Source organism: Mytilus edulis, chromosome 3 (genome assembly GCF_963676685.1).
Source record: "Mytilus edulis chromosome 3, xbMytEdul2.2, whole genome shotgun sequence".
NCBI classification, from domain to species: domain Eukaryota; kingdom Metazoa; phylum Mollusca; class Bivalvia; order Mytilida; family Mytilidae; genus Mytilus; species Mytilus edulis.
The window spans coordinates 66,835,638-66,851,986 of record NC_092346.1 but is presented as its reverse complement, the minus strand read 5'-3'; the positions used below and the strand labels follow the sequence as shown (position 1 = coordinate 66,851,986).

The window sequence follows — 16,349 nt, the reverse complement described above, 5'->3', positions numbered from 1 at the left end:
TACGATACTGTTGTCAGGTCATTATAAAGATTGCATTTTTGGCTTTAATATTGATTCACTCGTAGGGTCTTTGCATCGGAATAACACACATTTATTCTAAAACCAGGTGTTGGCATGTCACGGGTTATATATTTCATGATTGTATAATACTAAACCCCTTACAGGAGGAATTGTGCCTGATATTCATATGATGAAGACATAATCTTTCTATCAGTTTAATTGAGGTCTAAGGCTGGCATGTCAGTAACTGCTAGTAATCTGTTGCTATTTATGTATTATTGTTATTTTGTTTATTTTCTTTTGTTTCATATTCTGACATCGGACTCAGACTTTTCTTAAACTGAGTTTTACTGTGCGTATTGTTGTGCGTATGTTTTTTCAGCATTGGCTAGAGGTATAGGGGGAGCGTTGAGATCTAGAAAAAAACATGTTTAACCCCGCCGCAATTTTGCGCCTGTCCCATGTCAGGAGCCTCTGGCCTTTGTTAGTCTTGTATGATTTTTAATTTTAGTTTCTTGTGTATAATTCGGAGTCTAGTATGATATCAATTATCACTGAACTAGTATACATATTTGTTTAGGGGCTAGCTTGAGGACGCCTCCAGGTGCGGGAGTTTCTCGCTGCATTGAAGACCTATTGCATTGGTGGCCTTCGGCTGTTGTCTGCTCTATTGTGGGGTTGTTGTCTCTTTAAAGTAATACACACAAGAGAAGTTATTTTAATAATAACGACAACATAACTGTATGACATTCATATCAGTTTTTGAACAAGAAATACTTTTTTCCATTTAGGTAGATTGTTAACTTGTGATGGTGAAAGAGTTTGTCTCAAGTCTTATAAAAGATTAGACAAATAAACATGACTGATGATGTTTCTAATTTTGAGATAATTCGTTGTGAAAGAAACTAATGTAGATTTCCTGTAATAAATATCAAACATTTTATATACGAACTTATACAGATGAGATTGTTCTGATGTTATTTACGATATTGCTATCTTTGACGGTATACTATATTTTTTTTAGAACTTTGAATATTTGAAACTATCCCGTCACATCGTCATTTCACTGCAATTATATGAGGTTGTATGTACATACTTTGTTATGAAGACACATATGTGTCAGTAATCAGCCGGCGCATGCCCAAGTTGTAAAGGGGTTACTTCTTAATAAACTATATTATATATAATGATGTTGATGTAATTCAAATGTGTACCTATAGTTTATATAAACTTTGGTAATACAGATATATTAATATGAAATATGTTTTGAATTTCTTTCTCCTGGTTACAAGGAATGTTCATGCGGCAACCAGCAACAATTCAGACAATGTTTAGCAGAAACACCGTAACCGTTATGCAGAATTTTACAAAAGTACGTGACGCTATCCATATAATGTTTTATTCTTAAATTACACATGGTAGCTAGCTTATTACTGCATACAAGAGGTTTCACCAGTACACAAAGCTAATTGATATGACTGTTAATCCCTCGTTAATGAAATGTTAATATATTCAATACACTCGGTTTTTCTGCCATCTATGCATTTTGGGTCTCTAGCTAGATTCGGCTTCACTATTTTAAATTTTCGGTTTTTAGTTCTTAATTTTTTTTATATTCTTATTGATTTAACCTTTTATTTGTTTTAGATTGAGCGCCATTTCTTAGTCTTATCTAGACGAAACGTATATTATAATATACTGCATGTTCTGGTCACGGCGTCTTGCAAAATGCCAGAACTATATTGTTTTTTTTTTATCAGAATAAACAATTATTATATGTAAATTTCATTTATAAGTCAGTATTTATTTCCTATTTATAAACTTAAGCTACCCTGATCATTAAAATGATATTTCTACAGTATGTCAACCTAAAGTTAACAAAAATCCATATTATCTCACTATAAATGTCATAAATATTACACAAAAATGTTCAATGACTTGAAACAAAATATTAGAAAAATGAGATAACTTAAAGGTGTCATCATCGTCCTCTTTGCACCGGATGACCTCAATATGCTACAGTTAGGATCTGATAAATTTTCTGAACACATTAACATCTGGACATCTCTGAAAAATAGAGTGAACATATCTTCATTACGAATATGATACTCAGCTTGATATAAGTAAATTCTAACCCAACATCCTTTGAAAGGTAAAGTATTAGAATACCAATGACATTTTATCATTTGTTCTATAACGTAAATAGATCACTAAAATACCTTATATATATAAGCGTTTGGCCTATAAATTCGGCCATATTGACATATTTGTAGATCTTAACTTGCTGATATGGAAGTACACCACTAATTAATGGCCCCATTGCTTTCTATGTTAAATTCCTCAATTTCGAGTGGTCACAGCTCTTTCATCTTAAGTTCAAATAAAGTGACAATCATTGCATGTCAAAGCAACACCTTCTGGTGTCCTGTACTGAAAAAATCAACATACCTTACATGGCATATAAGAAAGAACTGGGTCCCGGAACTTCGGATGTACCAAAACAGGTACTTCCAATCTGACAAAAAGGCAAAATGTACCCTCCTTTTTAAATTTCATGCCATTTTTTTATTATTCAAATTTATCAGTCAAAAATTGTTCTGCAATAATCACCAGTCATGCAGCTTTCATTTGATACCAAAATTAATAAAATATTCTAAATATTTTGAAAGTTATGTCCATGCGTAGGAACTATTTTGTGTTAAATATGTACTACTTTCTGGTATGTGCTTTCTGGCCGGGCCTGAATTAGTGGTGTTACACCATATGTTTCGTATTAATAAAAAAATGAAAACATGAACTAAATCAAAGTACTGACGTTCTGAATATGGGGCGACCGCAACTTAAGTATGATGATGAATAAATGACTGGTGGTAATGTGATACCTGCCAGACAGATTTATACACATTACAATTATTCAATACACATATTATTAGTTACACAGTGTGCTAGTGACCTAATACGGTATATATATATGGGGTTAGTAAATTACATATGGGGTGAGAGCGAAGTTGCCAACAATAACAACTTGTTAGGTTTAAATGTGTTTTATGAATTTATTTTCATCTTAATCATCAATTTCTTCGTCTGCTGAAGATTTTTTCTCAGTACCGTTTTGTTTTTATAAAGGGACGTAACACCACTACTAACCGTGTATGAAATAAGCCCCGCCTCCCTTCTTACCTTTGTATGGAATACAAAGGGACGTACCACCACTACTAACCGTGTATGAAATAAGCCCCGCCTCCCTACTAACCTAATATGAAATATACATGGTTTCCACGCGGGGGCTTTTAACCAATCATATTCCTAGAAATGTATCGGAGGTAAGATAAAAATGACTGATTGTTTTTACTTTATATATATTAAATATATATTTCTCACGACAAAAATTTTTCATATCATTCATTTATGTTCTTTAAAAATATGTTCGTGAGTATTCATTGAAAAACTATATTTATAACAATCGATATGTAATGTTATTTTACACACGATAAAATCCGCGTATTTATACGAACAACGTTCGGTTAGGAAAAACATAAGGGACGGGTGCAAAAATTTCAGCGGCAACATAACACCGGTATGACCTATTAAGGTCAATATCGCTGAAAATATGGATAATATTAAAAAGAAGTTGTGGTATGAGTGTCAATATGACAACTCTCCACAAGAGACTAAATGAAACAGAAATTAACAACTAAAGGTCATATTACGGCCTTCAACAGTGAGCAAGGCCCATACCGAAGAGTCAGCTATAAAATGCCCCGAAATGACAAACTAAGGTAAAACGAGAAAACTAGAATATCTTAATTTGTTGTTTAAACGTTCTTTCTTTGCACCTTTGTTTGCACTAAAATAAGGGTACACATTGACTTTAACGATTAACAATTTCTACGTGGACTTGACGATTTCAACCAACTGACTAATTTGTAGATCTGGCCTAGCTGATTTGTAGAAGACAATAAAGTCTATCTTTATCTATAATGGTTTGGAAATAGTTGAATCGTCTTAAACTATATATCCAAATTATGCATGCAGCTAAGTTGGGTTCATTTTGGCCCAGTAGTTCTAGATGAGATAATTTGCGTATAAGCTCAATACTAATTTTTTACTATATGATTTTCAATAAAAAATAAAGGCAACAGTAGTATACCGCTGTTCAAACTCATAAATCCATGGACAAAAAACAAAATCGGGGTAACAAACTAAAACTGACGGAAACGCATAAATATAAGAGGAGAACAACGACACAACACTACAATGTAACTAACACACACAGAAACGGACCAAGCATCAGACAAAATCCCACGAGAACAACAAATATAACATCAAAACCAAATACATGAATTTGGGATAGACAAGTACCGTGACACGTCTTATCGCAATGTCAATTTACACTCAAAAATAAGAGAAAACAAACGACGCAACGTTAAATTGTAACACACACAGAAACGAACTATAATATAACAATGGCCATATTCCTGACTTGGTACAGGACATTTTTAAAGGAAAAAATGGTGGGTTGAACCTGGTTTTGTGGCATGCCAAACCTCGCACTTTAATGGCAATGTTAAATATAACATAGAAATGACAACATAATATTACAGGACTACAATACAAATTTATAGGAAAACGTATTAGACAAAGAAACACATGATTAATGAATAACAAAAAGCATCAGGTTTAAAATTTAATACGCCAAAAACGCGCCTCGTCCACACAAGACTTACCAGTGACGCCCAGATATAAAAGATCGAAAGCGAAAAAAAGTTATGAAGAAAATAACGCTATAAATCCTTCTTACCTCGGATTATCTATGCAAGATGGGGATATTCCCTTTGCTGTAAAACGCACCATCAGATTCTTAATTGATTCACTGGAACATGTTTCTCTGAAAAATGATCAAAAATAATGTAACACTCATTAATGTAAGAATATGCTGTTGTTTCAACTTGTTACTGTTGTCGTGGTTTGAATAGTTGTTGCCTTACTAGCGACACAGGAGTGATCACCTAAGATTGTTTACACTGATACATATTCGGGTACATACTTTTGAGCTTTAGTTCTAGTTTTTAATGTATATCGATAATTCCGTCGAACTGATCTGCAAAGCACTAGAATTATAGTTCTGAAATCTATCGACCTACATAAAGAACCCTGTACAAATAACGAATTTACTAACTTACAATACATGAAAATCAAACATGTCTTTTTTCAATTGGTTTCACGAGATTACAAAAATATACAAGAGATATTCTTTGGCGAGTACGAGGCCACAATAATAAAATGTTTGAAAATTGGTGTAAAGGTTAACTGATGTTTCTGATATCAATGTTTACCTATATGTGTCATTAAAAATTTGCTGCGATATTCCCACACCACGAAAAACGTATGAACCAATCGACATTTCGGATCATTAATACATGGACCAAGACCACAATTAATGACCCCGCTTTTCGTTGTCCATATAGTTCCTTTTAATTAGAGTGTATTTTTCCTTAATTTTTTTTCTTTCCCTTCCTCACTCATTTCTTAGATTTTTTTTTGGTGGAAATGAAAGAAGAGAGGTGAAATAAATTTTTGGATATTGTATTTTAACTTATTTTGATTTGGAATGAGTGATTAGGCCAAGTGCAAAAAGGTAATATTTACAGTTTTCGGAACATCTCTTGACTTGTCAATAGGGGTATGGATGTGTATTGGCTAAATTTGTAAAATTGATTGTTACAATCTTTCTGAATTTTGGATATATATTTGGACTAGGACTATACATTACACACACAAAAAATTGGACAAAAGTGCATGGTGCAATTTTTTGAATGATGCAAAAGGTTATAAAGAACTGATAGAGGAATTAATTGTGGTCTGTGGCCACATACTCTCATGTTTTTGTTACCACGACTTCAATACTGATACAGTTAATAATTGTGAAATACTTTGCAGTTTGATATAGGTAGTATTTACTTACAGTACAGGGTCGTCCAGAGAATGAACCATTAGGATCGTTGCTTTTTTTACTTTTGAACCATTTATATTGGGAAGTTCATTATTTCCAAAGTATCTACATAAAACAAAAGAAAGCTGTTATAGAATGAAAGATTTGGAGATGATTTAGGGAGGAGGCAGTTCGGAACCACTGTGGTGAATAATAAGTAACAGTCTTAAGTTAAGGTTATGGGATATAGCGTTTTTTTTAATTACACCTTATGTAAGAATGGTGAACACAAAATATTCAGGGAATGTTAGATCATTTAGCGACAAAAATATCATTAAGATAACGGTCAAAGTCTGCTGGAAACTAAACATTGTCAATTTAGTCGACACTTACGAGTCCTTTGGAAATGCTGGAGATATACTTGCATTCAACATCACATGGACATCTCCATGGGCACTTCTTGCATACTGCAAAGAGTTTTAAAAACTAAGTATCTAAAAATATAGATTACAACACGATTTGTATAAAAGATGAGATGCGATGTGTATTTTTATTATACATTTTAGTTTTATTTGAATGAATTAGTAAAAACAAATAATAGACATTATTTTGATTGGATAAAGCATTTCAAGACGTTAGACATTATTGATTTGTACCTGCTTATAAAGAGGGGCGAAAGGTACAAAAGTGACAGTCAAACTCATTGATCGAAAATAAACTGACAACGCCATGGCTAAAAAAGACAAAGACAAACAGACAAATAATAATACACAATGCACAACTTAGAAAACTGAAGACTGAGTAACACGAACCCCACCAAAAAAATGGGGGTGAGCTCAAATGCTCCGGAAAAGTAAGCAGATTCTGCTACACATGTGAAACCTGTCGAGTTGCTCATGTAATTAAAAAAAAATAGTCGATAGGTCACACTCATGAAAAGGGAACGGAATTGAAAGTTATGACATAGGGAATATATCCGATATCACCTCTGAAACGGATATTCCATAATGGTTAATAAACTCGTGATGGCGTCAGTAAAACGTACGAACGGATGATTTACACTTGACCTTTTGAAACTCTTGGTTTAATAGCTTCCTTTTAAGCAGCAACCCTCTATCAATGAAATCATGATAGGAAATATAAGCCGTAAAATATCGTATCAATTGGGAATATATACTCCGTATACAGGCGCTGGAAAGTTCACAATTGGGAAACTAAAAATCATCTTTTTTGTTGTAAAGTTTTGTTTTCCACTGACCTTCATTGTCAATTTCTAAATGTAAGTCAAGATATGAATAAGATTTATCTGTATCTGTTGTTTAAGGATGTATTACTCTGTGTTGTAATCTCATTGAAATCTTGTTCTGGAATAATTTTCAAAACATGTCAAAGAAGTGGAAAATATCAATGAATTTAAACATTAATTTTAATCAAACTAAACTCCGTGGAAAAATAGTTAACTAACAATAAGCATTGTTTTTGAGAAATCATATTTTCAAATTGCATAGCCGATCCGGTCAGTGTCATCCGCCATAATGGACAGAACATGGGAAAGGGGTACAAAGAAATGATTGTGTGCAACAATATGTACATCACATCTCATTTGTTTTCCCAAATGTCTTAGATATGTATTTTTTCAATCATTTATAACAAAGAAGATGAAATAATATACCTTTTGTTCTAAAAAAGAGAAAAATCCCAAAATGACAAAATTGACAGCACGGTCAATTTTACACGAAAAAAATACAACGTTTTATAAAAAATTCTAATATTAAAACTAATCTATAGTTTTTTAAACTAAATTTATTAATATTGGTCCATTTCATTTTTACTAAGATAATTAAAAGTTCAATTGTGAAAATGTTTTTTTCATGATAATTGACGAAAAATGAGAAAGGTTTGTTCACAGTACCATATACAGATAAATATGACACTTTTATATTCACCTGTATGTACATACTAACAATAGAAAACATTAGAGAATAATTTAAGTCTACATCTTTTGGTAAAATATATGGTGTAGACTTTTTAACAGTTGGCATAATAATATAAACGTAAAAAGTTTAAACTCGGGGTTATTTCGTAATTAAAACTTGTAATTACAAGTATTATTTACATAAAATAATAATAGAAATGTTATATTCTTATTCTGAAAGAATCACGATCCTGCAGTGTTAGGTGTGTCCTGTTTTTTCTGGTGATTGTAATGAAAAATCAATTACTGTTATTGTTAAGTCCTTTTTTTCAGTACGTTTTTGATCGCTTTAGTTTTCTAAGTTCTCGCATAAAGACTGTTGAAAGTCTGGAATGGTCGTTTGTGGTCTTGTTTTCTTCTAGGAATTTGAAAGACTTTCGTATATCGTTTATAGCAGGTTAAATAGAGGTAAGATTATGACTAGAAATACATACGAATTTAGATGCCGTTTCCCAAAATACAGACTGAGCAGACTTCTGGCAATCCGGACCTACTTCATACCCTGGACAAGTGCTCGGATACTTTTCTATTCCATCAGTTTCTGTTGAGTTTCCACACCATTCAATGTTGTCAAATAAATAACCTGGAATTAAAGAAAATAAAGAAAAATAAATATCTAAAAATAAGACCATTAATTGCACAATCTTAATATGAACACACTATCAGCTTCAGGTCTGTGTATATATCATAAAAGATCACTATTAAGCTGGAGTGTCAAGTACATCGAATAATAAAAAAAAACTTTAATATATATCTAGCGAATACGTTTTAGGTATTTGTATGCAAACGTGAGTAAAAAGTAGAATAAAAAAAATACTGAACTCTTAGGAAAATTCAAAACGGAAAGTCCCTAATCAAATGGCAAAATCAAAAGCTCAAACACATCAAACGAATGGATAACCACTGTCATATTCCTGACTTGGTACAGGCATTTTCTATGTAGAAAACATCAAATTCCATTATATTGACAACGTGAACAAAACAAATAGACACAATAGGTAAAAATGGCAATAATACAAGTCAACATTGTTCTATAATCCTAATCACTACAAAAAAAAAAACAACATGTAAAACGGCTGTTCATACAATCCACTCATCTCTTGTTTATATTTGATCCAAAATATGTTCTTTTTACACTCATAGTGTTATAAATGGGGTTTTTTTATCGTCGTTTTTCTATAAGTCTTAGACTAAGTGATTTCATTGTTTTCTTGGTAGTTTTGCACTTTGTTTTGTACCCTTACATTGAAAATTAGCAGACGCCTACACCCTGAAATAAGCACTGTTTCAAGCACACATCTTATGGAGCAAAATACAAGACATGCATTGGTGAGTGGCTTTTAAGTGTTAGAATTTTTCAGTAACAAGCTATGAAATGATTAAATATTTACAGTTGTTCTCATTTAAGGAAGAAGAGCCGAAATTAAGATTGTTTTCTATTAAAGAAAGCAACACCACTGAGGACATTAATTTTATAAACTTTGTTGAAGTGTGAATGAGGCAGTAATCAGGCAAACAGATGATACTCAGTGCTTTTAAATAAATGGTTTCTACAGAAGATTTTCACACTGGCATGGTAATTCTATTGTAACACTACTATACACTTTTAATTTGTTATTTGTTATTTATTGTCGTATGTATAGTGTCTTTGACCATCGATGGTTATCAATGGTCAAACGTCACAAAGATTACTTAAAATAATTAAAATGATTAAGTTAATTCATACTACTGTGGATTCATTTATTTTTGTGCGAATCAATTTTCGTGGATTAAGGAAAACTTTCATGTTCGTGGATATTTAATTTAGTGGTTTTGCTGAAGTCTGCATACAAGCCTATACAAAATTTGTCATTCGTTGAAGATTTCATTTCGTAGTTCCCCTGTACCTACGAATTCCACGAAAATTGGTATCCAACAAATACTAATGAATCTACAGTAATATGAAAAACAAATGATTTGTTATTATAACATTTATTTTAAGGCAATTCCAAGTTACCTACCTGCAAAATGTAACAACAACTATCATCAATTTGATATACAAAGATGTAAATAATAAAACAAACATCACAGATACTTTTTTTTATATTAATCAAAATAAAGGATTTTGGAAAATAAAAATGCATTAGTTTCAAATAATACCCTTCCCTTTCATGAATGTGAACTACCGAATTAGACTATTTACCGGATTTGTAATCACATAAGCAACACGACGGATGCCACATGTGGAGCAGTATCTGCTTACCCTTCCGGAGCACCCGAGATCACCCCTAGTTTTTGGTGGGGTTCGTGTTGTTTATTTAGTTTTCTATGTTGTGTCATGTGTACTATTGTTTTTCTGTTTGTCTTTTTCATTTTAGCCATGGCGTTGTCAGTTTGTTTTAGATTTTGAGTTTTATGAGTTTGACTGTCCCTTTGGTATCTTTCGTCCCTCTTTTAAGCTGAGATAACACATTCACGATTTTACAGCCGGCGTTGATATGACAATTCCCGATTATAATTTTTTAAAAGTCTGATCAAGATCCTGTGAATCGTGGCTGGCAATTCAAACTTTAATTAAATTTTTAAATTTTGTAAAAACAATTATTTCATCACAACAATTAGATATTAATCATAGAGCGTTCTAATTCAGCCGTTTCCAGCACAACTTGACCCGATTATCCACTTTCTCAATCCCATTCTAATTGGTTTTTTTTTTATCTTTCACGTGGTTGAAAACGACAGAGTCCGTCCCAACAGCGTCCCGACATCGTCCAAAATCACCAGATCGAAACCCATAAAAGAAACGACGCTGACGGAAATATCCGTTTGAAAACTATCGCCATATTTGGGATTATCAGGAACTGTCGGAACGCAATCCTATCACAGCATGCTGTACCGCATAGCAAATGGATTTTTCTGGACTCAACAATATTGTGTTCGGTAATTGTCTGGACTCTGGCGTGGGTATCATTGCCGAAATTTCGTATTGATAACGGAACTTTTTCAGAAAACATTCGGCAAAGACGGTTCGCATTCGGTAAGATCTGGATTACATATGAATTCAGTTGCAAAAAAAAATCCAGCAATGACAAATTTCTCAAGATCATGCCTGTTCTATAGGACACTGTCCAGAAAACAAAAAAATATTACGATGTTACGATTTCGATCCGATATAGCAGAATCTGTAACGACATAGTCACGATTTCAATCCGACTAGACAAAATGGGCTGAGTTTCCCCGAATGTTAAGCTAGTTTTACACTGCCGATCAGACCAACTCTATCAATCTCGATCAAGACAAATTAAGCAATCGGGAGACTGGTCTGTCTCAATCGACAAGAACGTTCGGGGTGGTCTACCTTGGTCGTTATTGATCTGAATTTCTACCCGAGAGTTTTTGACATGTCAAAAACATTCGAGTAAGGATCGAGAAACCAGCCACTCGAGAAGAGATCGAGAATTCGTCGAGTAGCGGTCGAATTGAACGGGAAAGGATCGTGTAGAGATCGAGTTTGGTCGGAATACAAATTGTTTACCGATCACTACTCGATCATTTCGATCTTTGCCCGACTAATATCCGATCATTTCCCGATCAACGACAACCTGTACGATATGTGGTTAAGATTACCTCGTCCAATTCCAGATCGCTGTAACTTCTATCTTTTTTTCATTTCAGACCAAATTGACCAATACCCGATCTCTACGCGAACACATTCTACCACTCTTTGATCTCTTCTCGGCCATACATGATTATACATGAGTGCTACCGGATTCTCTAAAAATGTGTGTAGCTGTGATTAACTCTCATGACTTTGCTTCTGCACTTGATCTGTGTTTTATGGTATTGCTTTTCATAAAATTTGGTTGAGGGAAAATAAAATTAGAGAACGGAAACTAATTGTTTGGACGTACGTATACGTACTTACGGACGGACAAAGGTGACACTTAATGCCTCCTCCGCTGCAGAGATCAGGCTGAGACCGAGTATAGTTGATTTGGTTTAGCTATTTGAGTAAAGATCGTGTAGAGATCGTGAATTGGTCGGGATTATCGATTATGTATTCAATTAGTGGTCGAGTTTGAGTCGTGATGGGGTCGTGAATGATCGGGTTAAGGTCGTGTTCAATCGGATAGCAGTCGAGTAGAAGTCGTAAACAAGCCCGATCTTGAATTTGGTCACGCTTGTTCGTGGAAATTTGGATAATCGGGATCATCGAGTTGATCTGATCGGCAGTGTGAAACTAGCTTTACGGGACGCACCTAACAGTCGGGATGCGGAGTCAACCGTTCCGGACCATTCCCGATCCGTAGCGTTCAAACAATGATAGGTCATTTCAGATCATTCAGGATAGTAATCCGACGTTTTCACTTTTCGTGTCCTATCGCAGTTTGATCTCAAACGGAAGCCATGATCGGTACTTTCTGAACGGCGCTCTAAAGAGGCACTAGGTGTCAAATTTGTGTTCACCGATTTGACTCAAATTCTATTATTTGTTCTATAACAATGAACTTTTTTTATCCCCATTATAAAAAGTATAATAAACAATTTATAGGGCATGGACACGAGAATATGTACTTCGTTTCTTGTGTTTTTTTAATCTAGACACCCTCTTATTAACAATCGAGTTGACCTCCAGATACCTCAGATGGTCATATAATCGATATAAACATAAATGTAGATATAAATAGAATGAACTTGCAATTGAACATTCTAGGTCTCTTTAATTTCATGTTATAGGTTAAAAGAATATGTTTATCATCATAATTTACCCGTATAATGAGGGGTTCACACATTGCCAATTATTGCTCCCGTTTGAGATCAGACAGCGATACGACACGAAAAGTGAAAAAGTCGGATTACTATCCTCAATTATCTGGAATGTCCTATCATTGTCTGAACGCAGTCGTTTAAGTTCTTAACAGATTCCTACGGGTCGGGAAGGGTCCGAATAGTTCGGCGAAGCACCCGACAGTTAGGTGCGTCCCGTAACATTCGGGGAATCTCAGCCGATTTTGTCTGGTCGGATTACAATCGTGCCTATGTCGTGACAGATTCTGCTGTATCGGATCAAAATCCTAACAATGTTCTGTGTATTCTGGACGGTGTCCTGTGAAACGGGAATGATCTTGAGAAATTTTTCATTGCCGTTTTTCTGCCTATTGAGTCCAGATTGCATCCAGATCTTGTCGATTGCGAACCGTTTCTGCCGAAACCGTTCCGGAACAGTCCCGTTATTAATACGAAATTCGTCAATGATACCCACGTCTGACTTCCGACAATTACAGAATACAATACGACTGAGACCAGACAAAGACGTTTGCAATGCGATAGAGCGGACCGTGATAGGATTACGTTCCGACAGTACCTGATCATCCCGAGTTTGCCGACAGTTTTCGAACGGATAACTTTTATCAGCGTCGGTTAACTGTCTGGCCACTGTCTTGTATCTGTCGAATTACATTCTGTAGAATCGGGACGCAGTCGTGACAGACTCGGCCGAATTTCACCAGGCGAAATATACAAATTGGATTAGAAGCGGATTGAGAACGGGATTATCGGGATAAATTCGCTTGGAAACGGTTGAATATCGACGCTTCCTGAACAATATCTGATTGTTGTCTTGATTAAATTATTTGTTTTACAAATTTTAATTAAAGTTTGAATTTCCATCCACGATTCACAGGATCTCGATCAGACTTTTGACAAATTTTAATCGGGAATAGTCCTGTCAAGGACGGCAGTAAAAATCGTGAATGTGTGACCCCAGCTTAAAAATTATATTTTGTGGATCGACTCATCAGTTAATCAAATGATTTACTTTTGTTTCACTATCAATGTTGACATTCTTTTCCTTCAAAAAACTTTACACGCGAAATGCATGCGTTATCTTTCTCTAGCTAAGGAGTTAAATTAAAGTTCACATGAATGCGGATTCGGCGAAGTTGAATCATTCACTTGCAAGAGAATAATTCATCATCAATGTTTCTTAGTTTAATTTGACAAATTTAACCATAATGATCACTTAAAGCGAATTATTATTTCAATATGTCAATTTCATTATAAATGATTGAACAAAAAACAATCATATTTTAGAATTTTTAAATACAAATGGATCTCGTATCTTCTGCCCCTATTACACTTTGTAGGTTTTAAAACTGTTTAGGGTTACCTGTTAATGTATCTGATATTGTATAATATTTGTGTCCGCTGTTACTGTACCACATGACAAAGGGATATACATTTTCCCAAAAAAGGAACTGCAACGAAAAAAATCAAAACAAATCAGTTGAATCATTTAAATATCCAACTTTTTTGTTTGGTATGCTATTCTGATATGTATTATGTATTATTATTATAATAGTTAGTTAATGAGAAAAAATTAAATGAAAAAAAAACCTGTAAAAACGCGAAGAACAGATCACGAATACTTCAAAGAAAAAGCATATACAAGACAGGGAAAGTCCACAAAACATGATGCCGAAAAATTAGCACTCGAAAGGTCTATCAAAATATTCCTCAGAAATGATATTAAGGTAGTATTTTGTATGACAAGCTTTAACAATGTCTAGAGTCATACAAGCATCCAAGCCTGGTCAGTATTTACAGTTATGGGATATCATTTGAAAACAAAAATAACTTTTACCTTGTTTTCCGGTACAAAATGCTGACTAGCTGTGACCAAGTCTTCATAAGCACTGTTGTTGAAATTACATTTTGGTTGATATTCTACTGCCAATTTCACCTTTGACCACAACTGACTACAAACTATAGTGCTGTAAATAAACTCATCATAGATACCAGGACTAAATTTTGTATAAACGCCAGACGCATTTTTCGTCTACAACAGACTCATCAGTGACGCTCGAATCCAAAAAAGTAAAAAAAAAAAGCAAAATAAAGTACAAAGTTGAAGAGCATTGAAAGACACATGTATTTCATTGTCTTTTCGGAAGAAAAAAACCCATTTATACTCAAAATATAGGTAGAATAATATGGTGATGATTATAATCATTAAAATGGGTATAGATATTATATATTGTCTCATTTTCTATTTTAACCAAAATTGACAGACAACTTTTTACCTGATATTTTGCTTTTACATGACGTTTGTTATAAGAAAGAAAAGCTTGACTTGTATATTGAATACTATGTTAAATAAAGAAATACGTTTTAAAGAACAAATAAAAAAAAACCCTCATAACATATACAGTTGCACACTGTTGACGGGGAAACAACAAATACCAATTTAAAGTCTATGGACTGATCAAGCCAGGGATCGAATACAAACCCTAGACTATGCTAACACTATGTGTTATAGTCTCAGTACAAACCAAAGACCCAAAGCACTCGTTGAATTAGACATGTACATTAACTGTTAGATTTGTGCAGTAATACATATTACCAGTCCTATGATATAATTCATAATATCATTTGTTTAAAACGCGTTTCGATGTTCAGTTTATGGTATTTAAAGTTTCTCTTTATATAACTAAAATTTTAAATCAGAGTGCAAAAATATGTAAACGTCATCATGTCAAGGCAACAACACCTTAAGGATGACGACTGTCAAAATGAAATCAAATTAGTACACAACAAAACTTACATGTTACACAGTAACCTTGATCCATAAACTTGTTTATATAATAAGCATTTCCCAACAAATAAATCTCGCCATTCTGCCGTTTCTCTGCGAGGAGAACGCTGATCACATGCAAATGAAGACGCATACAAAATTGCTATTAATAAAATGAACTTGAAAACGACAGCCATTATACTCAAGAATGTAAAGATATAGCAATAATACGTAAGGATGTACAAATTAAGCCGGAGTACTCAAGCATGTAAACATATAGTTATAAGGTAGAAAATTATATTTGTTATCCACGCTCATCTTCACAACTTTGGTATTCATTTGTCTGTTAATCTATAGATAATGTATGTAATGTCATTGCTGTGTCGGAAATATATGTGTGATAAAAACGTATGCCGGTATATTTCTTATTTAGTGCACACAATAGATGTTATAAAAGCTATCAAGGCTACCTTTTTAAAAATAAAGTATTAGCCATAGTCTCTTTAAATACTGTGCTAAAATTGTTTAATTTTGATTGAATTTATTCTTATATGAATACGTGTACTTTCAAAAATATAATTGCGTTTCTTTCAGTGATTGAGTTTTAAAACTGTTTTTGTTTATTTGAATGCATTTAACGGGTATTAGCTGTCAATTTCATGTTCAAATTTTCATATTTGATTTGTAACATACTAAAACGTATATTCAACTTAAAAAATGTCTAAAATAAACAATTTACAATGCACAGGGCTCGATAATAAATATCAAAATTTCATGTGTATTTTGGTCTATACGTCACCTACGTAACCATCGCCATGACCTCCGAATGATAACCGATATAAGCATAAATGTAGGTATAAATAGATAGATAACTCGTGCAATTTGATTTT

The 16,349-nt window shown here is 33.6% G+C and overlaps 1 protein-coding gene across 1 annotated transcript; it reads right to left on the bottom strand.

Annotated features, from left to right (window-relative positions):
* Positions 1-873: 873 nt before the first annotated feature.
* On the bottom strand, positions 874-15,724 carry LOC139517178 (ADP-ribosyl cyclase/cyclic ADP-ribose hydrolase-like). Its single transcript, XM_071307899.1, has 8 exons — positions 15,490-15,724; positions 14,530-14,659; positions 14,056-14,143; positions 8,342-8,490; positions 6,326-6,399; positions 5,966-6,058; positions 4,802-4,888; positions 874-2,067 (listed from the first exon to the last, which is right to left on the bottom strand). The coding sequence occupies exons 1-8, from the start codon at positions 15,654-15,656 to the stop codon at positions 1,917-1,919; spliced, it is 939 nt and encodes a 312-aa protein (XP_071164000.1). The 5' UTR covers positions 15,657-15,724; the 3' UTR covers positions 874-1,916.
* Positions 15,725-16,349: the final 625 nt, after the last annotated feature.